At 30.2% G+C, this 25,840-nt stretch overlaps 1 protein-coding gene across 2 annotated transcripts in view; it reads left to right on the top strand.

Moving 5' to 3' along the window:
• Nucleotides 1-25,840, top strand: part of LOC126742774 (myosin-I heavy chain) — a 106,744-nt gene that overhangs the window by 12,297 nt on the left and 68,607 nt on the right. For both annotated transcript variants that reach the window (XM_050449560.1, XM_050449561.1), the window contains exons 3-8: nt 18,146-18,208; nt 21,364-21,637; nt 21,696-21,886; nt 21,935-22,154; nt 22,966-23,123; nt 25,214-25,456. In XM_050449560.1, coding sequence (XP_050305517.1) covers nt 18,146-18,208; nt 21,364-21,637; nt 21,696-21,886; nt 21,935-22,154; nt 22,966-23,123; nt 25,214-25,456 — 1,149 coding nt within the window. The remainder of the gene's footprint in view (nt 1-18,145; nt 18,209-21,363; nt 21,638-21,695; nt 21,887-21,934; nt 22,155-22,965; nt 23,124-25,213; nt 25,457-25,840) is intronic.

Here is a 25,840-nt window from a genome sequence, read left to right on the forward strand (position 1 = left end):
AGTTATGGCCATTTTCTCAATTTATTAGAAAAAAAATATTAATTTTTGAAAAATATTTTTTTTTCTCTACACCCTGTACATTTTTCAAAAAACCCTAAAATAGGTGTCTAATGAATTTAAATGAAGAACCCGTATACAAATTTTCAGGTCTTTAGGTGCCCTGGTTTTTGAGTTATGGCCATTTTCTCAATTTATTAGAAAAAAAATATTAATTTTTGAAAAATATTTTTTTTTCTCTACACCCTGTACATTTTTCAAAAAACCCTAAAATAGGTGTCTAATGAATTTAAATGAAGAACCCGTATACAAATTTTCAGGTCTTTAGGTGCCCTGGTTTTTGAGTTATGGCCATTTTCTCAATTTATTAGAAAAAAAATATTAATTTTTGAAAAATATTTTTTTTTCTCTACACCCTGTACATTTTTCAAAAAACTCTAAAATAGGTGTCTAATGAATTTAAATGAAGAACCCGTATACAAATTTTCAGGTCTTTAGGTGCCCTAGTTTTTGAGTTATGGCCATTTTCTCAATTTATTAGAAAAAAAATATTAATTTTTCAAAAATATTTTTTTTTCTCTACACCCTGTACATTTTTCAAAAAACCCTAAAATAGGTGTTTAATGAATTTAAATGAAGAACCCGTATACAAATTTTCAGGTCTTTAGGTGCCCTGGTTTTTGAGTTATGGCCATTTTCTGAATTTATTGGAAAAAAAACATTAATTTTTCAAAAATATTTTTTTTTCTCTATACCCTGTATATTTTTCAAAAAACTCTGAAATAGGTGTCCAATGAATTTAAATGAAGAACCCGTATACAAATTTTCAGGTCTTTAGGTGCCCTGGTTTTTGAGTTATGGCCATTTTCTGAATTTATTGGAAAAAAAACATTAATTTTTCAAAAATATTTTTTTTTCTCTATACCCTGTATATTTTTCAAAAAACTCTGAAATAGGTGTCCAATGAATTTAAATGAAGAACCCGTATACAAATTTTCAGGTCTTTAGGTGCCCTGGTTTTTGAGTTATGGCCATTTTCTCAATTTATTAGAAAAAAAATATTAATTTTTCAAAAATATTTTTTTTTCTCTACACCCTGTACATTTTTCAAAAAACCCTAAAATAGGTGTCCAATGAATTTAAATGAAGAACCCGTATACAAATTTTCAGGTCTTTAGGTGCCCTGGTTTTTGAGTTATGGCCATTTTCTCAATTTATTAGAAAAAAAATATTAATTTTTCAAAAATATTTTTTTTTCTCTACACCCTGTACATTTTTCAAAAAACCCTAAAATAGGTGTCCAATGAATTTAAATGAAGAACCCGTATACAAATTTTCAGGTCTTTAGGTGCCCTGGTTTTTGAGTTATGGCCATTTTCTCAATTTATTAGAAAAAAAATATTAATTTTTCAAAAATATTTTTTTTTCTCTACACCCTGTACATTTTTCAAAAAACCCTAAAATAGGTGTTTAATGAATTTAAATGAAGAACCCGTATACAAATTTTCAGGTCTTTAGGTGCCCTGGTTTTTGAGTTATGGCCATTTTCTGAATTTATTGGAAAAAAAACATTAATTTTTCAAAAATATTTTTTTTTCTCTACACCCTGTATATTTTTCAAAAAACTCTGAAATAGGTGTCCAATGAATTTAAATGAAGAACCCGTATACAAATTTTCAGGTCTTTAGGTGCCCTGGTTTTTGAGTTATGGCCATTTTCTCAATTTATTAGAAAAAAAATATTAATTTTTCAAAAATATTTTTTTTTCTCTACACCCTGTACATTTTTCAAAAAACCCTAAAATAGGTGTCCAATGAATTTAAATGAAGAACCCGTATACAAATTTTCAGGTCTTTAGGTGCCCTGGTTTTTGAGTTATGGCCATTTTCTGAATTTATTGGAAAAAAAACATTAATTTTTCAAAAATATTTTTTTTTCTCTATACCCTGTATATTTTTCAAAAAACTCTGAAATAGGTGTCCAATGAATTTAAATGAAGAACCCGTATACAAATTTTCAGGTCTTTAGGTGCCCTGGTTTTTGAGTTATGGCCATTTTCTCAATTTATTAGAAAAAAAATATTAATTTTTCAAAAATATTTTTTTTTCTCTACACCCTGTATATTTTTCAAAAAACTCTGAAATAGGTGTCCAATGAATTTAAATGAAGAACCCGTATACAAATTTTCAGGTCTTTAGGTGCCCTGGTTTTTGAGTTATGGCCATTTTCTGAATTTATTGGAAAAAAAACATTAATTTTTCAAAAATATTTTTTTTTCTCTATACCCTGTATATTTTTCAAAAAACTCTGAAATAGGTGTCCAATGAATTTAAATGAAGAACCCGTATACAAATTTTCAGGTCTTTAGGTGCCCTGGTTTTTGAGTTATGGCCATTTTCTCAATTTATTAGAAAAAAAATATTAATTTTTTTAAAATATTTTTTCTCTACACCCTGTACATTTTTCAAAAAACCCTAAAATAGGTGTCTAATGAATTTAAATGAAGAACCCGTATACAAATTTTCAGGTCTTTAGGTGCCCTGGTTTTTGAGTTATGGCCATTTTCTCAATTTATTAGAAAAAAAATATTAATTTTTGAAAAATATTTTTTTTTCTCTACACCCTGTACATTTTTCAAAAAACCCTAAAATAGGTGTCTAATGAATTTAAATGAAGAACCCGTATACAAATTTTCAGGTCTTTAGGTGCCCTGGTTTTTGAGTTATGGCCATTTTCTCAATTTATTAGAAAAAAAATATTAATTTTTGAAAAATATTTTTTTTTCTCTACACCCTGTACATTTTTCAAAAAACTCTAAAATAGGTGTCTAATGAATTTAAATGAAGAACCCGTATACAAATTTTCAGGTCTTTAGGTGCCCTAGTTTTTGAGTTATGGCCATTTTCTCAATTTATTAGAAAAAAAATATTAATTTTTCAAAAATATTTTTTTTTCTCTACACCCTGTACATTTTTCAAAAAACCCTAAAATAGGTGTTTAATGAATTTAAATGAAGAACCCGTATACAAATTTTCAGGTCTTTAGGTGCCCTGGTTTTTGAGTTATGGCCATTTTCTGAATTTATTGGAAAAAAAACATTAATTTTTCAAAAATATTTTTTTTTCTCTATACCCTGTATATTTTTCAAAAAACTCTGAAATAGGTGTCCAATGAATTTAAATGAAGAACCCGTATACAAATTTTCAGGTCTTTAGGTGCCCTGGTTTTTGAGTTATGGCCATTTTCTGAATTTATTGGAAAAAAAACATTAATTTTTCAAAAATATTTTTTTTTCTCTATACCCTGTATATTTTTCAAAAAACTCTGAAATAGGTGTCCAATGAATTTAAATGAAGAACCCGTATACAAATTTTCAGGTCTTTAGGTGCCCTGGTTTTTGAGTTATGGCCATTTTCTCAATTTATTAGAAAAAAAATATTAATTTTTCAAAAATATTTTTTTTTCTCTACACCCTGTACATTTTTCAAAAAACCCTAAAATAGGTGTCCAATGAATTTAAATGAAGAACCCGTATACAAATTTTCAGGTCTTTAGGTGCCCTGGTTTTTGAGTTATGGCCATTTTCTCAATTTATTAGAAAAAAAATATTAATTTTTCAAAAATATTTTTTTTTCTCTACACCCTGTACATTTTTCAAAAAACCCTAAAATAGGTGTCCAATGAATTTAAATGAAGAACCCGTATACAAATTTTCAGGTCTTTAGGTGCCCTGGTTTTTGAGTTATGGCCATTTTCTCAATTTATTAGAAAAAAAATATTAATTTTTCAAAAATATTTTTTTTTCTCTACACCCTGTACATTTTTCAAAAAACCCTAAAATAGGTGTTTAATGAATTTAAATGAAGAACCCGTATACAAATTTTCAGGTCTTTAGGTGCCCTGGTTTTTGAGTTATGGCCATTTTCTGAATTTATTGGAAAAAAAACATTAATTTTTCAAAAATATTTTTTTTTCTCTACACCCTGTATATTTTTCAAAAAACTCTGAAATAGGTGTCCAATGAATTTAAATGAAGAACCCGTATACAAATTTTCAGGTCTTTAGGTGCCCTGGTTTTTGAGTTATGGCCATTTTCTCAATTTATTAGAAAAAAAATATTAATTTTTCAAAAATATTTTTTTTTCTCTACACCCTGTACATTTTTCAAAAAACCCTAAAATAGGTGTCCAATGAATTTAAATGAAGAACCCGTATACAAATTTTCAGGTCTTTAGGTGCCCTGGTTTTTGAGTTATGGCCATTTTCTGAATTTATTGGAAAAAAAACATTAATTTTTCAAAAATATTTTTTTTTCTCTATACCCTGTATATTTTTCAAAAAACTCTGAAATAGGTGTCCAATGAATTTAAATGAAGAACCCGTATACAAATTTTCAGGTCTTTAGGTGCCCTGGTTTTTGAGTTATGGCCATTTTCTCAATTTATTAGAAAAAAAATATTAATTTTTCAAAAATATTTTTTTTTCTCTACACCCTGTATATTTTTCAAAAAACTCTGAAATAGGTGTCCAATGAATTTAAATGAAGAACCCGTATACAAATTTTCAGGTCTTTAGGTGCCCTGGTTTTTGAGTTATGGCCATTTTCTGAATTTATTGGAAAAAAAACATTAATTTTTCAAAAATATTTTTTTTTCTCTATACCCTGTATATTTTTCAAAAAACTCTGAAATAGGTGTCCAATGAATTTAAATGAAGAACCCGTATACAAATTTTCAGGTCTTTAGGTGCCCTGGTTTTTGAGTTATGGCCATTTTCTCAATTTATTAGAAAAAAAATATTAATTTTTCAAAAATATTTTTTTTTCTCTACACCCTGTACATTTTTCAAAAAACCCTAAAATAGGTGTCCAATGAATTTAAATGAAGAACCCGTATACAAATTTTCAGGTCTTTAGGTGCCCTGGTTTTTGAGTTATGGCCATTTTCTCAATTTATTAGAAAAAAAATATTAATTTTTCAAAAATATTTTTTTTTCTCTACACCCTGTATATTTTTCAAAAAACTCTGAAATAGGTGTCCAATGAATTTAAATGAAGAACCCGTATACAAATTTTCAGGTCTTTAGGTGCCCTGGTTTTTGAGTTATGGCCATTTTCTGAATTTATTGGAAAAAAAACATTAATTTTTCAAAAATATTTTTTTTTCTCTATACCCTGTATATTTTTCAAAAAACTCTGAAATAGGTGTCCAATGAATTTAAATGAAGAACCCGTATACAAATTTTCAGGTCTTTAGGTGCCCTGGTTTTTGAGTTATGGCCATTTTCTCAATTTATTAGAAAAAAAATATTAATTTTTCAAAAATATTTTTTTTTCTCTACACCCTGTACATTTTTCAAAAAACCCTAAAATAGGTGTCCAATGAATTTAAATGAAGAACCCGTATACAAATTTTCAGGTCTTTAGGTGCCCTGGTTTTTGAGTTATGGCCATTTTCTCAATTTATTAGAAAAAAAATATTAATTTTTCAAAAATATTTTTTTTTCTCTACACCCTGTACATTTTTCAAAAAACCCTAAAATAGGTGTCCAATGAATTTAAATGAAGAACCCGTATACAAATTTTCAGGTCTTTAGGTGCCCTGGTTTTTGAGTTATGGCCATTTTCTCAATTTATTAGAAAAAAAATATTAATTTTTCAAAAATATTTTTTTTTCTCTACACCCTGTACATTTTTCAAAAAACCCTAAAATAGGTGTCCAATGAATTTAAATGAAGAACCCGTATACAAATTTTCAGGTCTTTAGGTGCCCTGGTTTTTGAGTTATGGCCATTTTCTGAATTTATTGGAAAAAAAACATTAATTTTTCAAAAATATTTTTTTTTCTCTACACCCTGTACATTTTTCAAAAAACCCTAAAATAGGTGTCTAATGAATTTAAATGAAGAACCCGTATACAAATTTTCAGGTCCCTGATTTTTGAGTTATGGCCATTTTCTCAATTTATTAGAAAAAAAATATTAATTTTTGAAAAATATTTTTTTTTCTCTACACCCTGTACATTTTTCAAAAAACCCTAAAATAGGTGTCTAATGAATTTAAATGAAGAACCCGTATACAAATTTTCAGGTCTTTAGGTGCCCTGGTTTTTGAGTTATGGCCATTTTCTCAATTTATTAGAAAAAAAATATTAATTTTTGAAAAATATTTTTTTTTCTCTACACCCGGTACATTTTTCAAAAAACCCTAAAATAGGTGTCTAATGAATTTAAATGAAGAACCCGTATACAAATTTTCAGGTCTTTAGGTGCCCTAGTTTTTGAGTTATGGCCATTTTCTCAATTAAAAAAATTGTTCCCTATAAATTTATCAAGCGCCCTTCTAATGACCCTCTAAATAACAAAATTTTCATAATATGATCCACACAGTAATTTAAAAACCAATTGATGATATTAAACGTCACTACGAGATGACGCCTTAATCAAGTAGAATTTCATTATCGTGGAACAGATGGTCTGCACCAAATTATTTTCAAAAAAAAAACTAATTTTACCGCCAATATTCCCATAATAAACAAAAATAGAAGCATAGACACAGGAAATGGGAAAATCTGTTGCAGTAAAGTCAATTAACTACCGCAGCACCTGTGACTGAGTGTTAGAAAGAGACAAAAATGACCTACATATATATATAAATAGCCCTTTAAGTTAGGCAACCCGCAATTCATTTGTTACACTTCAACCCCTCCCGCGCCCCGATCATCCGCACCAATAAGCTAATTAATTATTTGACTACTATGACTGATTTATTAAAAAATAGGAAACTTTTGCCTAGAAAATCTGCTTTGATCATTAATCAATAGATCAACTCGTAACGCGGCTTTTGGACCTGATATTCTCGTCAGCATAATAATAATAACATCGTGTTTATTTGCGCAGTTGTGGGTGAGATTTCGACACATATGGCAACCGAATCCCATAAGATAACAAACAAATACCATAAGCGTTTATTAGGACAAAGAATTTGGCGAATTTATGATGAAGTCAGAAACGGTGCCGAGTTTATCGAATTAAAGCCGGAAACGGCGTCCTCTAAACGATAAAAACGTTGTTTGGCCCACTCGAAACACGACAAAAAAAAACAGCTGGGAAGGCACTTTTTTAATCCATATAAGCACCTTTTAGCTTAATTACATACAGTATGCTTAACCTAATTATTTAAATGTGGCAAAAAAACACAATAATGGCTTTGTTATGAAAAAAAAAACAACTAAGGAGACAATAAACATAAATGCGATTCCTGCTTAATAAGGCGCTTCCCCTGACCCCTGACTTGGAAATTCTTCTGTTATCTGTAGAGTTTTAGCGCAAATGTTCTCTGACCTTAAAGGGATTAATGGATAATTACACACTAATTAGGTTTTTCAATGATTTAATTGGCTATACTAGTTTCGTCCAAAATTTTTGAAAATGTATTTTTTTTTTAAATTGAGAAAATGGCCATAACTCAAAAACTAGGGCACGTACAGATCTGAAAATTTGTATGCAGGATCTTCAATGAAATTCATTAGACACCTATTTCAGCATTTTTAAAAAAATGTACAAAGTACAAAGAAAAAAAATATATAATTAAAAAAATTTAATTTTTTCTAATAAATTGAGAAAATGGCCATAACTCAAAAACCAGGGCACCTAAAGACCTGAAACTTTGTATACGGGTTCTTCATTTAAATTCATTGGACACCTATTTCAGGGTTTTTTGAAAAATGTACAGGGTGTAGAGAAAAAAAATATTTTAAAAAAATTAATATTTTTTTTCTAATAAATTGAGAAAATGGCCATAACTCAAAAACCAGGGCACCTAAAGACCTGAAACTTTGTATACGGGTTCTTCATTTAAATTCATTGGACACCTATTTCAGGGTTTTTTGAAAAATGTACAGGGTGTAGAGAAAAAATATTTTAAAAAAATTAATATTTTTTTTCTAATAAATTGAGAAAATGGCCATAACTCAAAAACCAGGGCACCTAAAGACCTGAAAATTTGTACACGGGTTCTTCATTTAAATTCATTGGACACCTATTTCAGGGTTTTTTGAAAAATATACAGAGTGTAGAGAAAAAAAAATATTTTTGAAAAATTAATATTTTTTTTCTAATAAATTGAGAAAATGGCCATAACTCAAAAACCAGGGCACCTAATGACCTGAAAATTTGTATACGGGTTCTTCATTTAAATTCATTGGACACCTATTTCAGGGTTTTTTGAAAAATATACAGGGTGTAGAGAAAAAAAAATATTTTTGAAAAATTAATATTTTTTTTTAATAAATTGAGAAAATGGCCATAACTCAAAAACCAGGGCACCTAAAGACTTGAAAATTTGTATACGGGTTCTTCATTTAAATTCATTGGACACCTATTTCAGGGTTTTTTGAAAAATATATAGGGTGTAGAGAAAAAAAATATTTTTGAAAAATTAATATTTTTTTTCTAATAAATTGAGAAAATGGCCATAACTCAAAAACCAGGGCACCTAAAGACCTGAATATTTGTACACGGGTTCTTCATTTAAATTCAATGGACACCTATTTCAGGGTTTTTTGAAAAATGTACAGGGTGTAGAGAAAAAAATATTTTAAAAAAATTAATATTTTTTTCTAATAAATTGAGAAAATGGCCATAACTCAAAAACCAGGACACCTAATGACCTGAAAATTTGTATACGGGTTCTTCATTTAAATTCATTGGACACCTATTTCAGGGTTTTTTGAAAAATATACAGGGTGTAGAGAAAAAAAAATATTTTTGAAAAATTAATATTTTTTTTCTAATAAATTGAGAAAATGGCCATAACTCAAAAACCAGGGCACCTAAAGACCTGAAAATTTGTACACGGGTTCTTCATTTAAATTCATTGGACACCTATTTCAGGGTTTTTTGAAAAATATACAGGGTGTAGAGAAAAAAAAATATTTTTGAAAAATTAATATTTTTTTTCTAATAAATTGAGAAAATGGCCATAACTCAAAAACCAGGGCACCTAAAGACCTGAAAATTTGTACACGGGTTCTTCATTTAAATTCATTGGACACCTATTTCAGGGTTTTTTGAAAAATATACAGGGTGTAGAGAAAAAAAAATATTTTTGAAAAATTAATATTTTTTTTCTAATAAATTGAGAAAATGGCCATAACTCAAAAACCAGGGCACCTAAAGACCTGAAAATTTGTACACGGGTTCTTCATTTAAATTCATTGGACACCTATTTCAGGGTTTTTTGAAAAATATACAGGGTGTAGAGAAAAAAAAATATTTTTGGAAAATTAATATTTTTTTTCTAATAAATTGAGAAAATGGCCATAACTCAAAAACCAGGGCACCTAAAGACCTGAAAATTTGTACACGGGTTCTTCATTTAAATTCATTGGACACCTATTTCAGGGTTTTTTGAAAAATATGCAGGGTGCAGAGAAAAAAAATATTTTTGAAAAATTAATATTTTTTTTCTAATAAATTGAGAAAATGGCCATAACTCAAAAACCAGGGCACCTAAAGACCTGAAAATTTGTACACGGGTTCTTCATTTAAATTCATTGGACACCTATTTCAGGGTTTTTTGAAAAATATGCAGGGTGCAGAGAAAAAAAATATTTTTGAAAAATTAATATTTTTTTTCTAATAAATTGAGAAAATGGCCATAACTCAAAAACCAGGGCACCTAAAGACCTGAAAATTTGTACACGGGTTCTTCATTTAAATTCATTGGACACCTATTTCAGGGTTTTTTGAAAAATATACAGGGTGTAGAGAAAAAAAAATATTTTTGAAAAATTAATATTTTTTTTCTAATAAATTGAGAAAATGGCCATAACTCAAAAACCAGGGCACCTAAAGACCTGAAAATTTGTACACGGGTTCTTCATTTAAATTCATTGGACACCTATTTCAGGGTTTTTTGAAAAATATACAGGGTGTAGAGAAAAAAAAATATTTTTGGAAAATTAATATTTTTTTTCTAATAAATTGAGAAAATGGCCATAACTCAAAAACCAGGGCACCTAAAGACCTGAAAATTTGTACACGGGTTCTTCATTTAAATTCATTGGACACCTATTTCAGGGTTTTTTGAAAAATATGCAGGGTGCAGAGAAAAAAAATATTTTTGGAAAATTAATATTTTTTTTCTAATAAATTGAGAAAATGGCCATAACTCAAAAACCAGGGCACCTAATGACCTGAAAATTTGTATACGGGTTCTTCATTTAAATTCATTGGACACCTATTTCAGGGTTTTTTGAAAAATATACAGGGTGTAGAGAAAAAAAAATATTTTTGAAAAATTAATATTTTTTTTCTAATAAATTGAGAAAATGGCCATAACTCAAAAACCAGGGCACCTAAAGACCTGAAAATTTGTACACGGGTTCTTCATTTAAATTCATTGGACACCTATTTCAGGGTTTTTTGAAAAATATACAGGGTGTAGAGAAAAAAAAATATTTTTGAAAAATTAATATTTTTTTTCTAATAAATTGAGAAAATGGCCATAACTCAAAAACCAGGGCACCTAAGGACTTGAAAATTTGTATACGGGTTCTTCATTTAAATTCATTGGACACCTATTTCAGGGTTTTTTGAAAAATGTACAGGGTGTAGAGAAAAAATATTTTAAAAAAATTAATATTTTTTTTCTAATAAATTGAGAAAATGGCCATAACTCAAAAACCAGGGCACCTAAAGACCTGAAAATTTGTACACGGGTTCTTCATTTAAATTCATTGGACACCTATTTCAGGGTTTTTTGAAAAATATACAGAGTGTAGAGAAAAAAAAATATTTTTGAAAAATTAATATTTTTTTTCTAATAAATTGAGAAAATGGCCATAACTCAAAAACCAGGGCACCTAAAGACCTGAATATTTGTACACGGGTTCTTCATTTAAATTCAATGGACACCTATTTCAGGGTTTTTTGAAAAATATACAGGGTGTAGAGAAAAAAAAATATTTTTGAAAAATTAATATTTTTTTTCTAATAAATTGAGAAAATGGCCATAACTCAAAAACCAGGGCACCTAAAGACCTGAATATTTGTACACGGGTTCTTCATTTAAATTCAATGGACACCTATTTCAGGGTTTTTTGAAAAATATACAGGGTGTAGAGAAAAAAAAATATTTTTGAAAAATTAATATTTTTTTTCTAATAAATTGAGAAAATGGCCATAACTCAAAAACCAGGGCACCTAAAGACCTGAAAATTTGTACACGGGTTCTTCATTTAAATTCATTGGACACCTATTTCAGGGTTTTTTGAAAAATATACAGGGTGTAGAGAAAAAAAAATATTTTAAAAAAATTAATATTTTTTTCTAATAAATTGAGAAAATGGCCATAACTCAAAAACCAGGACACCTAATGACCTGAAAATTTGTATACGGGTTCTTCATTTAAATTCATTGGACACCTATTTCAGGGTTTTTTGAAAAATATACAGGGTGTAGAGAAAAAAAAATATTTTTGAAAAATTAATATTTTTTTTCTAATAAATTGAGAAAATGGCCATAACTCAAAAACCAGGGCACCTAAAGACCTGAAAATTTGTACACGGGTTCTTCATTTAAATTCATTGGACACCTATTTCAGGGTTTTTTGAAAAATATACAGGGTGTAGAGAAAAAAAAATATTTTTGAAAAATTAATATTTTTTTTCTAATAAATTGAGAAAATGGCCATAACTCAAAAACCAGGGCACCTAAAGACCTGAAAATTTGTACACGGGTTCTTCATTTAAATTCATTGGACACCTATTTCAGGGTTTTTTGAAAAATATGCAGGGTGCAGAGAAAAAAAATATTTTTGAAAAATTAATATTTTTTTTTAATAAATTGAGAAAATGGCCATAACTCAAAAACCAGGGCACCTAAAGACCTGAAAATTTGTATACGGGTTCTTCATTTAAATTCATTGGACACCTATTTCAGGGTTTTTTGAAAAATATATAGGGTGTAGAGAAAAAAAATATTTTTGAAAAATTAATATTTTTTTTCTAATAAATTGAGAAAATGGCCATAACTCAAAAACCAGGGCACCTAAAGACCTGAAAATTTGTACACGGGTTCTTCATTTAAATTCATTGGACACCTATTTCAGGGTTTTTTGAAAAATATGCAGGGTGCAGAGAAAAAAAATATTTTTGAAAAATTAATATTTTTTTTTAATAAATTGAGAAAATGGCCATAACTCAAAAACCAGGGCACCTAAAGACCTGAAAATTTGTATACGGGTTCTTCATTTAAATTCATTGGACACCTATTTCAGGGTTTTTTGAAAAATATACAGGGTGTAGAGAAAAAAAAATATTTTTGAAAAATTAATATTTTTTTTCTAATAAATTGAGAAAATGGCCATAACTCAAAAACCAGGGCACCTAAGGACTTGAAAATTTGTATACGGGTTCTTCATTTAAATTCATTGGACACCTATTTCAGGGTTTTTTGAAAAATGTACAGGGTGTAGAGAAAAAATATTTTAAAAAAATTAATATTTTTTTTCTAATAAATTGAGAAAATGGCCATAACTCAAAAACCAGGGCACCTAAAGACCTGAAAATTTGTACACGGGTTCTTCATTTAAATTCATTGGACACCTATTTCAGGGTTTTTTGAAAAATATACAGAGTGTAGAGAAAAAAAAATATTTTTGAAAAATTAATATTTTTTTTCTAATAAATTGAGAAAATGGCCATAACTCAAAAACCAGGGCACCTAATGACCTGAAAATTTGTATACGGGTTCTTCATTTAAATTCATTGGACACCTATTTCAGGGTTTTTTGAAAAATATATAGGGTGTAGAGAAAAAAAATATTTTTGAAAAATTAATATTTTTTTTCTAATAAATTGAGAAAATGGCCATAACTCAAAAACCAGGGCACCTAATGACCTGAAAATTTGTATACGGGTTCTTCATTTAAATTCATTGGACACCTATTTCAGGGTTTTTTGAAAAATATACAGGGTGTAGAGAAAAAAAAATATTTTTGAAAAATTAATATTTTTTTTCTAATAAATTGAGAAAATGGCCATAACTCAAAAACCAGGGCACCTAAAGACCTGAAAATTTGTACACGGGTTCTTCATTTAAATTCATTGGACACCTATTTCAGGGTTTTTTGAAAAATATACAGGGTGTAGAGAAAAAAAAATATTTTTGAAAAATTAATATTTTTTTTCTAATAAATTGAGAAAATGGCCATAACTCAAAAACCAGGGCACCTAAGGACTTGAAAATTTGTATACGGGTTCTTCATTTAAATTCATTGGACACCTATTTCAGGGTTTTTTGAAAAATGTACAGGGTGTAGAGAAAAAATATTTTAAAAAAATTAATATTTTTTTTCTAATAAATTGAGAAAATGGCCATAACTCAAAAACCAGGGCACCTAAAGACCTGAAAATTTGTACACGGGTTCTTCATTTAAATTCATTGGACACCTATTTCAGGGTTTTTTGAAAAATATACAGAGTGTAGAGAAAAAAAAATATTTTTGAAAAATTAATATTTTTTTTCTAATAAATTGAGAAAATGGCCATAACTCAAAAACCAGGGCACCTAATGACCTGAAAATTTGTATACGGGTTCTTCATTTAAATTCATTGGACACCTATTTCAGGGTTTTTTGAAAAATATATAGGGTGTAGAGAAAAAAAATATTTTTGAAAAATTAATATTTTTTTTCTAATAAATTGAGAAAATGGCCATAACTCAAAAACCAGGGCACCTAATGACCTGAAAATTTGTATACGGGTTCTTCATTTAAATTCATTGGACACCTCTTTCAGGGTTTTTTGAAAAATATACAGGGTGTAGAGAAAAAAAAATATTTTTGAAAAATTAATATTTTTTTTCTAATAAATTGAGAAAATGGCCATAACTCAAAAACCAGGGCACCTAAAGACCTGAAAATTTGTACACGGGTTCTTCATTTAAATTCATTGGACACCTATTTCAGGGTTTTTTGAAAAATATACAGGGTGTAGAGAAAAAAAAATATTTTTGAAAAATTAATATTTTTTTTCTAATAAATTGAGAAAATGGCCATAACTCAAAAACCAGGGCACCTAAGGACTTGAAAATTTGTATACGGGTTCTTCATTTAAATTCATTGGACACCTATTTCAGGGTTTTTTGAAAAATGTACAGGGTGTAGAGAAAAAATATTTTAAAAAAATTAATATTTTTTTTCTAATAAATTGAGAAAATGGCCATAACTCAAAAACCAGGGCACCTAAAGACCTGAAAATTTGTACACGGGTTCTTCATTTAAATTCATTGGACACCTATTTCAGGGTTTTTTGAAAAATATACAGGGTGTAGAGAAAAAAAAATATTTTTGGAAAATTAATATTTTTTTTCTAATAAATTGAGAAAATGGCCATAACTCAAAAACCAGGGCACCTAAAGACCTGAAAATTTGTACACGGGTTCTTCATTTAAATTCATTGGACACCTATTTCAGGGTTTTTTGAAAAATATACAGGGTGTAGAGAAAAAAAAATATTTTTGGAAAATTAATATTTTTTTTCTAATAAATTGAGAAAATGGCCATAACTCAAAAACCAGGGCACCTAAAGACCTGAAAATTTGTACACGGGTTCTTCATTTAAATTCATTGGACACCTATTTCAGGGTTTTTTGAAAAATATGCAGGGTGCAGAGAAAAAAAATATTTTTGAAAAGTTAATATTTTTTTTCTAATAAATTGAGAAAATGGCCATAACTCAAAAACCAGGGCACCTAAAGACCTGAAAATTTGTACACGGGTTCTTCATTTAAATTCATTGGACACCTATTTCAGGGTTTTTTGAAAAATATGCAGGGTGCAGAGAAAAAAAATATTTTTGGAAAATTAATATTTTTTTTCTAATAAATTGAGAAAATGGCCATAACTCAAAAACCAGGGCACCTAATGACCTGAAAATTTGTATACGGGTTCTTCATTTAAATTCATTGGACACCTATTTCAGGGTTTTTTGAAAAATATACAGGGTGTAGAGAAAAAAAAATATTTTTGAAAAATTAATATTTTTTTTTAATAAATTGAGAAAATGGCCATAACTCAAAAACCAGGGCACCTAAAGACTTGAAAATTTGTATACGGGTTCTTCATTTAAATTCATTGGACACCTATTTCAGGGTTTTTTGAAAAATATATAGGGTGTAGAGAAAAAAAATATTTTTGAAAAATTAATATTTTTTTTCTAATAAATTGAGAAAATGGCCATAACTCAAAAACCAGGGCACCTAAAGACCTGAATATTTGTACACGGGTTCTTCATTTAAATTCAATGGACACCTATTTCAGGGTTTTTTGAAAAATGTACAGGGTGTAGAGAAAAAAATATTTTAAAAAAATTAATATTTTTTTCTAATAAATTGAGAAAATGGCCATAACTCAAAAACCAGGGCACCTAATGACCTGAAAATTTGTATACGGGTTCTTCATTTAAATTCATTGGACACCTATTTCAGGGTTTTTTGAAAAATATACAGGGTGTAGAGAAAAAAAAATATTTTTGAAAAATTAATATTTTTTTTCTAATAAATTGAGAAAAAGGCTATAACTCAAAAACCAGGGCACCTAAAGACCTGAAAATTTGTATACGGGTTCTTCATTTTAATTCATTGGACACCTATTTCAGGGTTTTTTGAAAAATATACAGGGTGTAGAGAAAAAAAAATATTTTTGAAAAATTAATATTTTTTTTAATAAATTGAGAAAATGGCCATAACTCAAAAACCAGGGCACCTAAAGACCTGAAAATTTGTACACGGGTTCTTCATTTAAATTCATTGGACGCCTATATCAGGGTTTTTTGAAAAATATACAGGGTGCGGAGAAAAAAATATTTTTGGAAAATTAATATTTTTTTTCTAATAAATTGAGAAAATGGCCATAACTCAAAAACCAGGGCACCTAAAGACTTGAAAATTTGTATACGGGTTCTTCATTTAAATTCAATGGACACCTATTTCAGGGTTTTTTGAAAAATGTACAGGGTGTAGAGAAAAAAATATTTTAAAAAAATTAATATTTTTTTCTAATAAATTGAGAAAATGGCCATAACTCAAAAACCAGGGCACCTAATGACCTGAAAATTTGTATACGGGTTCTTCATTTAAATTCATTGGACACCTATTTCAGGGTTTTTTGAAAAATATACAGGGTGTAGAGAAAAAAAAATATTTTTGAAAAATTAATATTTTTTTTTAATAAATTGAGAAAATGGCCATAACTCAAAAACCAGGGCACCTAAAGACTTGAAAATTTGTATACGGGTTCTTCATTTAAATTCATTGGACACCTATTTCAGGGTTTTTTGAAAAATATATAGGGTGTAGAGAAAAAAAATATTTTTGAAAAATTAATATTTTTTTTCTAATAAATTGAGAAAATGGCCATAACTCAAAAACCAGGGCACCTAAAGACCTGAATATTTGTACACGGGTTCTTCATTTAAATTCAATGGACACCTATTTCAGGGTTTTTTGAAAAATGTACAGGGTGTAGAGAAAAAAATATTTTAAAAAAATTAATATTTTTTTCTAATAAATTGAGAAAATGGCCATAACTCAAAAACCAGGGCACCTAATGACCTGAAAATTTGTATACGGGTTCTTCATTTAAATTCATTGGACACCTATTTCAGGGTTTTTTGAAAAATATACAGGGTGTAGAGAAAAAAAAATATTTTTGAAAAATTAATATTTTTTTTCTAATAAATTGAGAAAAAGGCTATAACTCAAAAACCAGGGCACCTAAAGACCTGAAAATTTGTATACGGGTTCTTCATTTAAATTCATTGGACACCTATTTTAGGGTTTTTTGAAAAATATACAGGGTGTAGAGAAAAAAAAATATTTTTGAAAAATTAATATTTTTTTTTAATAAATTGAGAAAATGGCCATAACTCAAAAACCAGGGCACCTAAAGACCTGAAAATTTGTACACGGGTTCTTCATTTAAATTCATTGGACGCCTATATCAGGGTTTTTTGAAAAATATACAGAGTGCAACTGCCTGTAAACGAAAAATCAATTATTTCTTCCAGGAGTCATGCGAGAGAAAGAGAAGAACTGTGAGCTGTCATAACTAGTTAATGAGCAAAAGTGAGATGCGGTTACACAAATGACAATTTTTGGCAATTCCACCTTTTTGCTATATCACCCTAAATGGTCACTAAGATGGGTATACAAAATGGCAACATCGCGGTTCAATATGCCATCTATAAAAAAAAAACAAAAAAGGTTAAAACTGCGGCCATTTTATTCTTTTTCTAGCAATAAAACCGTGAAATGTTAGATAAGAATATGGATAAAAAAATAGCAATATCGCGGTTCAACATGCTACCTAAAAACAAAAATTGAAAGAGGTTAAAACTGCCGTCAACTTTTTTTCTTTATCTACACCAACAAACACTTGAAATGATGAAAATATAAAATAGCAATATCGCGGTGCAATATGCTGTCTATAAAAAAAAATTAATACGTTAAAACTCCAGTAATGTTTTTCTTTGGCTATACCAAATGAAACCTTAAAATGTTGGAGTAAGATGGAGATAAAAAAACAAGGTTCACTATGCTGACTACAAAACAAAAAACGAAAAAAATTAAAACCGGGTCAATTATTTTAATTATTTTTCTATTCCAATAAAATCTTAAAATGTCAGACTATATAGGTGAAAATATAAAATGACAACAACGCAGCTCGATATGCTGTCTATAAAAAGAGGACTTTAAAACAATGTAATTTTTTTTTCTTTATCTACACCAACAAACCCTGAAATGTCACTCTAAGATGGAAATATAAAATGGCAAAATCGTAACTCGATATGCTCTCTATAAAAAAAAAAGTCAAAAAGGTTAAAACCGCGTCATTTTTCTAAACCGACAAAACCTTGAAATGTCACGGATTGAAACAAAAACGAGGGCGTGAAAAGCGGGAAAACGGCCCGAAAAATCCGTCAACAATGCGACGCAGACAGACGCGTTTATATGAGTCAGATACGAAATGCAAAAAGGAAAATCCCCTTGATAAATGGGTTTTTCAGGACAATTTCCTTGCTTTTAGGATATTAAACTATTAAAACATTTAAAATAGCATTTTCCTTAACAAGACTTTTCGCAGACCTACACCGGATCAATCCTGGTTGCTGTGAATCCTTACAAGGACATTGACATCTACTCGCAGGTAAGCGCCTCTCTTTCTTATCCACTTGTTTCATTCTGACTCACTAGGGCTCGTTTAGCAATTAGGAAGGGTTAATAACCCATTGTCTAGTTTGAAATATATATGTTTATTCGTGGGACACCATGTATATATTGTCCTTGGACCATTTCATTAGAATAATTAATTCCTTTGTTATCACTAATGCACTAGGTAATGAATATTAATCACGATAAGGGCACAGGCATTACTAAAAAATAACAACCTGGGTGCTCGACATGCGGAACAAAAAAATTGTATTCTTCTTCAATTTAGCAGAGATTTCCCACACTGCTAGTTTTCCCATGAAAGGGTTATTTTAACCCGAAGGAAGAGGCACATCCAACACTACAATTCTACCATTGTTTACAAGTAAACGGCGGAAATAAAAAAGACGATACGAGCCGCATAGTAATAGATTCATTTTGTGGTATTTAAATTATTAACATGACACACGTCCATATGTTTGCTATTGGTGGCCCTGGGAACAATGGGGAGAAAGAGGGGAAGCCTAAAAATGGTCTTGGCTTGCGTCAAATGCGATTTAATTTTATTATAATTGAACGTTACTTTAATAGGAATGGCTTTCATCAGTCATATGTGGGGACAAGTGATTCCTTGGTATCTAATACATTATTTTAGTTTTAGATTCTACGTGAAATTCTTTGTAATATGATGGGTCACTTGCCATACTTTGCTCAAAAAGTTTCTGAGATATTCGCGTTTAAATAATGACATATTTCGACTTTTAACGGACGTAGAGCCAAAACTATTCGGCATATAGAAAAACGGTTTTCACTAGTACATACTAATTTTTTAAGGCCTTTCTATTGACATAGGTTTCAAATAAAGTTCATTATGATCATTTTTGACAAATGACCACCATTTTTAAAATTTGCTCTAATATTGATAAAACTCATAAAAACACTTGACACTGACTTTCATTAGTTAAATCGGAAAGTGCAAACCATTTCTTCCTACATTAAACACCCTTGACCTTATAACCTTCTAAAGTCAAAAAAATTAATAATGTTTAACTGCAAATATCTTAACACCTATTCGACCACGCTATGGCATGTGACCCATCAAATTTCATGTAGAATTCAAAAATACAATAATATACAGGGTGTCCCATTGAGAATAACGACGTAGCAATCGTTTGACGATTTACAAGGGTAAAACCGCGCTCTTTACACAGAAATAAAACGGCAAAACACGTGGGGGCGGTTTTCAGGTATAAATGGCACGGGCACAAGTCGATGGAGCTGCCGCCCCTCTAAAACCCGAATATTACGAGTCTTTTACCGCCCCCGCATCCCACCTTCGTTTCACCGCCACGAAATGCCTCATTTTCGCCAATTTAGATGGCCGATAATGGACCGTAAAATTTACGTTTATGAGCTTAAATAGGGTCGCATAGAGTTATTAGGGCATGAACAAATTGAATAGAGCATATGTACAGGGTGCGAACGGTTTACGTGAATTTTCAAACCAGGATAACGCGCAAGGCGTTGCTTTTATAAGAAAATGTTGATGATCAAACATTGTACGTACGTTCTTAGTCTATAATTTTGCCCTCTGTAAATTTTTTCGTTGGACATTTATAACCGATAGCAGCGGTCATTCTGAATAAACCATGATATTTTAATACAATTATAAATTATTACAAAGCTCTCTATATAGACCTTGAAATTAAGCTAAATTAGGTGTTATTTTTTGTATTAAATAGTAATCAGTATTTTTTTTTTTTTAAGTAAATTCAATGTAATTTTCAATGTTTGGTGTGGGTCATCTGTTGCAAAATTTGCACGACCGAATTACCAAAAAAAAATTAATTAATTAATTTATTGGTGCAGGCTATCAATATTAGTCAATACATTGGTGCAGGCCGTGTGGTTCACGGTGTCTGAATGGCACGTTAGCGCCATCTATAAGAGAACCTCTAAACCTAAAAAAGCGGTCTTGCGGGTTGCCTGACTAATTTTTTTTTTAAATTGTCAATATTGCCGAAATCCATTTAATATCATATTATTATTTAACTGTCTTATTTTAAATTTAAAACTGTATTTAAAATACAATTTGTGTGTCAATTCATAAGGAATCGATATTAATCAATAAATTGGCGCGGTTCGCACATGACAGATGCGCCATCTACAATGCCACGAGGGAACGTCCGAACCGGAAGGAATGAAGAAAACCAATATGGCGACGTACCTGTCATAATATTGTGTTTTTCAATTTAATTTATGTAAAGTACTTTTCCCGTATATTGTGTTAATTTAAAATAGTGTACGTGATTAGAAAAAAACAGAAAATCATTCAGTTATTGCCCATAATACTGGTCGCAAGTTACTTAGGTAAGCTGGGGCCTATGTTATCAAAAATTTAAGTCTCATATCAAGTCAAGAACAAATTGATCAAAAGTAAGGAGGATATTATTAAAATTAATTAAAGGCCAAGGAACTGCTCTTATATTAAAATATAAAATTATATCTATGTCCAATTTGCTAGCTGTGCAACCCTTACTGGGTCTCCGCTTCCATCAACGTCAAATTCAAGACAAAAACCTAACCTCCAAAAGAGGAAAAAGTAAACAAACACACCACAAATGCCGACGGCCCATACAAGACACAGCTATAGTCTCAAGCTAAACAGAACGAGCAAAGTTGTAATATAAGAAGATATTTCGGAGATTCCTGCATGGTCCAGAGCCAGACAAAGAAGGAGTCTCCCCCAAATCGGGCTGGCAATTGCCTTGCAGCAAAGCCATCAACAAAACATGACAAGACCGCGAATATATTTTCAATTAAAACTATAAATGCAGCAATAATTGAGACGAGAGATTGAATAGTTGAATGAAAATATAAATAATCAGATTTTTGCAGTGCCGAAGGTTGTGTCTCTTCACATAACCATGTATAAAGTCTTGTCTCCAACCAAAATTATATGCAGAAGTTAATGTGAAGACCAGGGAGGATCCATAAAAGTAAGATCTCCATCAGTACCAACTATGGGTCTAATTATTTGGCTTTGAGCAATAAAGACCTGTGAAATTTTGACTCTATCAATGGCTAAAAGTCTTACCTTATATCTCCACATCATCAACCTAAGCAAAACTTACTACCCTTAACTCTTTATAGGAATACGTAAACAGATACCATGGACGTAAACTGAGTGAGCTAGAGCCTCATGTGTTCGCCATAGCAGAGGCGGCTTACTCCTCCCTACAGACCTGCTTACCTGCCCTCGACAGATCCCACAAGAATCAAAGTTTAGTTATAAGTGGCGAAAGTGGAGCGGGAAAAACCGAAACGACCCGATTTATCTTGCAGTACTTGTGTTCGGTCACCTCCGGGGTATCGGCATGGGTGGAACAACAGATCTTGGAGGCGAATACTATATTGGAGGCTTTCGGTAAGCAATTATCGGTGCGGAAATATTTTCGGGAATTCCGCATTGTTGTTTTTATTAGGCAACGCGAAAACCGTAAGAAACGACAACTCGAGCAGATTCGGGAAGTTTATGCAAGTCTGTTTCGATACAAGATGGATGATCGCCGGCTGTATTGTCCAAGACTACCTTCTCGAACAATCCAGGATAACCTTTCAAGGAAAAGGGGAGAGAAATTACCATGTGTTTTATCAGCTAGTCGAGGAGGCAAAAGTGAGGATAGTTACATTAAAAAGATCAATAATAATTGGGCCTTTTTAGCATAACAAAGAACTGGCCTCCCAGTTACACCTCAAAGATGCCAAATTTTACAACTACCTCAACCAGTCCGACTGTATGAAGCTGGAAAGTGACGCCAAAGGTCTGGACAGTCTCCGGTTGGCTTTTCAGGTGTTACAGGTGCCGGCCACCATGTGCAACGGGATTTTCCAGGCGTTATCGGCCATTTTGTGGCTTGGTAACTTAACTTTTGAGGATATCGGTGAGTCACGTTCCTTTTTTAGTGTTGCCTTATGGGGTATTTTACACTTTTACCTGAAATTTTTTCATTATCAACTTTTTTAACTTAAATAGGAAGTAAAATTATTATAATAATTAGTCAATCTTATTAGTTTTACACACAGAAAAAATAGTTCAGTAAAAAAAAGACTTACACTTTAGACGTCGTTTTACATAATATAACAGTTGCTTAGCATTGTTAAATATCATTTTTGAAAATTTTCAATGTGTATTGGTAAATCATTATACTGATTTAGGTCCTTATAAAATGAAGATTTCATTGTTGATAAGTAACATATTTAATTTACATGATAGTTACTTCTATTTCTAACAAAATAATAATGAATTTCATGTCTTATGTTACAATTTCATTAAAATACTCAGGCAACATGCCTTTTCCTAATTTATATATAAAAGTCATTGGCAGGAAACACAGTCATTGTTTAACAAACATCCAATTCATGACTCTTATGAAACCATATCTATTGCACCTTAAAACCAATCTCATAACCCTACTAAAAAATATATTGTGTTGAAAATGCGTTGTTTCAACCCTATGGAGCTCCACAGTCTCAAATTGTCTGAAATGTTTTCACCATCAACTGCCTGGAAGAAGTAAATTATGATCTTATTACAGGGACTTATAACCTTAAAGAAAGTATGGAATAAACTAGAGAAAGAATGATTTAATTTGCCCAGGCATTTGAAAGTCCTTATGTCTTAAATTCAAGATAAAGGTTAGGCTAGATTTTTAGACTGTATTTTAACTGTTGCTTAATAAATGTTGCCGTTAGATGGCGAACGTTGTCAACTGACGAAGGAGGACGAGGCTATTGTGGAGGTGCTGTCGCAACTTCTCGGTTTGGAGATCAACAATATCCGACAGGTGGTGCTGCTGAGGCAGATCAATGTTAGAGGGAACATTACGGAAATCCCTCTTACCAAACAACAGGTAAGTTTGACTAATGACTCTGTAATGACCCTTGGTCTATTTTCTATGAAAATGAGAAAGATTCTATGAAATTTCTGTGAAAATGATATACTTCTTAATAAAATTATCTTTTTTTCTCAACCAGTTGTATTTTTCAAAAAACGCTGAAATAGGTGTCTAATGAATTTAATTGAAGAACCCGCATACAAATTTTCAAGTCTGTAGGTTCCCTGGTCTTTGAGTTATGGTGATTTTCTCAATTTTTTTTGGAAAAAAATTAATACATTTTTCAAAAAATATTTTTTTCTCTCCTCCCGGTATATTTTTCAAAAAACGCTGAAATAGGTGTCTAATGAATTTAATTGAAGAACTTGCATACAAATTTTCAAGTCTGTAGTTTCCCTGGTTTTTGAGTTATGGTGATTTTCTCGATTTTTTTTGAAAAAAATTAATGCATTTTTCAAAAATTTTTTTTTTTTCTCCTCCCGGTATATTTTTCAAAAAACGCTGAAATAGGTGTCTAATGAATTTAATTGAAGAACCCGCATACAAATTTTCATGTGTGTAGGTTCCCTGGTTTTTGAGTTATGGTGATTTTCTCGATTTTTTTTGAAAAAAATTAATGCATTTTTGAAAAAATATTTTTTTCTCTCCACCCGGTATATTTTTCAAAAAACGCTGAAATAGGTGTCTAATGAATTTAATTGAAGAACCCGCATACAAATTTTCATGTGTGTAGGTTCCCTGGTTTTTGAGTTATGGTGATTTTCTCAATTTTTTTTGGAAAAAATTAATACATTTTTCAAAAATAATTTTTTTCTCTCCACCCGGTATATTTTTCAAAAAACGCTGATATAGGTGTCTAATGAATTTAATTGAAGAACCCGCATACAAATTTTCAAGTATGTAGGTTCCCTGGTTTTTGAGTTATAGTGATTTTCTCAATTTTTTTTGAAAAAAATTAATACATTTTTCAAAAATAATTTTTTTCTCTCCACCCGGTATATTTTTCAAAAAACGCTGAAATAGGTGTCTAATGAATTTAATTGAAGAACCCGCATACAAATTTTCAAGTGTGTAGGTTCCCTAGTTTTTGAGTTATGGTGATTTTCTCAATTTTTTTTGAAAAAAATTAATGCATTTTTCAAAAAATATTTTTTTCTCTTCACCCGGTATATTTTTCAAAAAACGCTGATATAGGTGTCTAATGAATTTAATTGAAGAACCCGCATACAAATTTTCAAGTGTGTAGGTTCCCTGGTCTTTGAGTTATGGTGATTTTCTCAATTTTTTTTGAAAAAAATTAATAAATTTTTAAAAAAATATTTTTTTCTCTTCACCCGGTATATTTTTCAAAAAACGCTGAAATAGGTGTCTAATGAATTTAATTGAAGAACTCGCATACAAATTTTCAAGTCTGTAGGTTCCTTGGTTTTTGAGTTATAGTGATTTTCTCAATTTTTTTTGAAAAAAATTAATAAATTTTTAAAAAAATATTTTTTTCTCTCCACCCGGTATATTTTTCAAAAAACGCTGATATAGGTGTCTAATGAATTTAATTGAAGAACTCGCATACAAATTTTCAAGTCTGTAGGTTTCCTAGTTTTTGAGTTATAGTGATTTTCTCAATTTTTTTTTGAAAAAAATTAATGCATTTTTTAAAAAATATTTTTTTTTCTCCTCCCGGTATATTTTTCAAAAAAACGCTGAAATAGGTGTCTAATGAATTTAATTGAAGAACTTGCATACAAATTTTCAAGGTTGTAGGTTCCCTGGTTTTTGAGTTATAGTGATTTTCTCAATTTTTTTTTTGAAAAAAATTAATACATTTTTCAAAAAATATTTTTTTCTCTCCACCCGGTATATTTTTCAAAAAACGCTGAAATAGGTGTCTAATGAATTTAATTGAAGAACTCGCATACAAATTTTCAAGGTTGTAGGTTCCCTAGTTTTTGAGTTATGGTGATTTTCTCAATTTATTTTTCAAAATATACATGTTGCACGTGTGGTTTATACGTATACATGTTGCCTTGTTGGACGTGTGGTAGTTTTTTTTGTGTATTGGAGAAATGGAATATACTGGAAAACAAATAGTTTATTATTATTTCTAGGCGGGTGAAAACAGACACGCGATGGCGAAAGCGATCTATTCGCGCACCTTCGCATGGCTGATCAACCACATCAACAACTGCATCAACCCGGGTCAGGACTCGACCCGTTTCTTGGGCGTGTTGGACATCTTCGGTTTCGAGAATTTCGCCGTGAATTCCTTCGAGCAACTGTGCATCAACTACACCAACGAGAAACTGCACAAGTTCTTCAATCATTACGTGTTTGCTTTAGAACAGGACATCGTAAGTACTGTTAAATTTAATTAGGCACTTTTTAGGGTAAATAGTTCAGTCTTTATTAGGGATAGCAGAGCGACGATAATTCATGTTACCGATGAAAAAGAAGACGCCTGATATCCTTTTTCGATTGCATTATTTAAAAACCTGAAAAAAACTGCCTTAAAACTTTCGAAAATTGCTATTTGGATTATTATTTATTGAAGGTGGAACTCATACGGGTTTTTTCACGTTCATTGTTAGAATATATTGATCCATCCAAATGTAATGTAATTTATGATCCTCAGCTTTGCTGAATGTATCCTCGCAAGATTTACAGCTAATTAAAACAACAGTATCGGAGATGGCAGAAAAAAGATCGTTGTATGTTTAAGTGGATTTTTACTGTGA

Source organism: Anthonomus grandis, chromosome 12, assembly GCF_022605725.1.
Source record: "Anthonomus grandis grandis chromosome 12, icAntGran1.3, whole genome shotgun sequence".
NCBI classification, from domain to species: domain Eukaryota; kingdom Metazoa; phylum Arthropoda; class Insecta; order Coleoptera; family Curculionidae; genus Anthonomus; species Anthonomus grandis.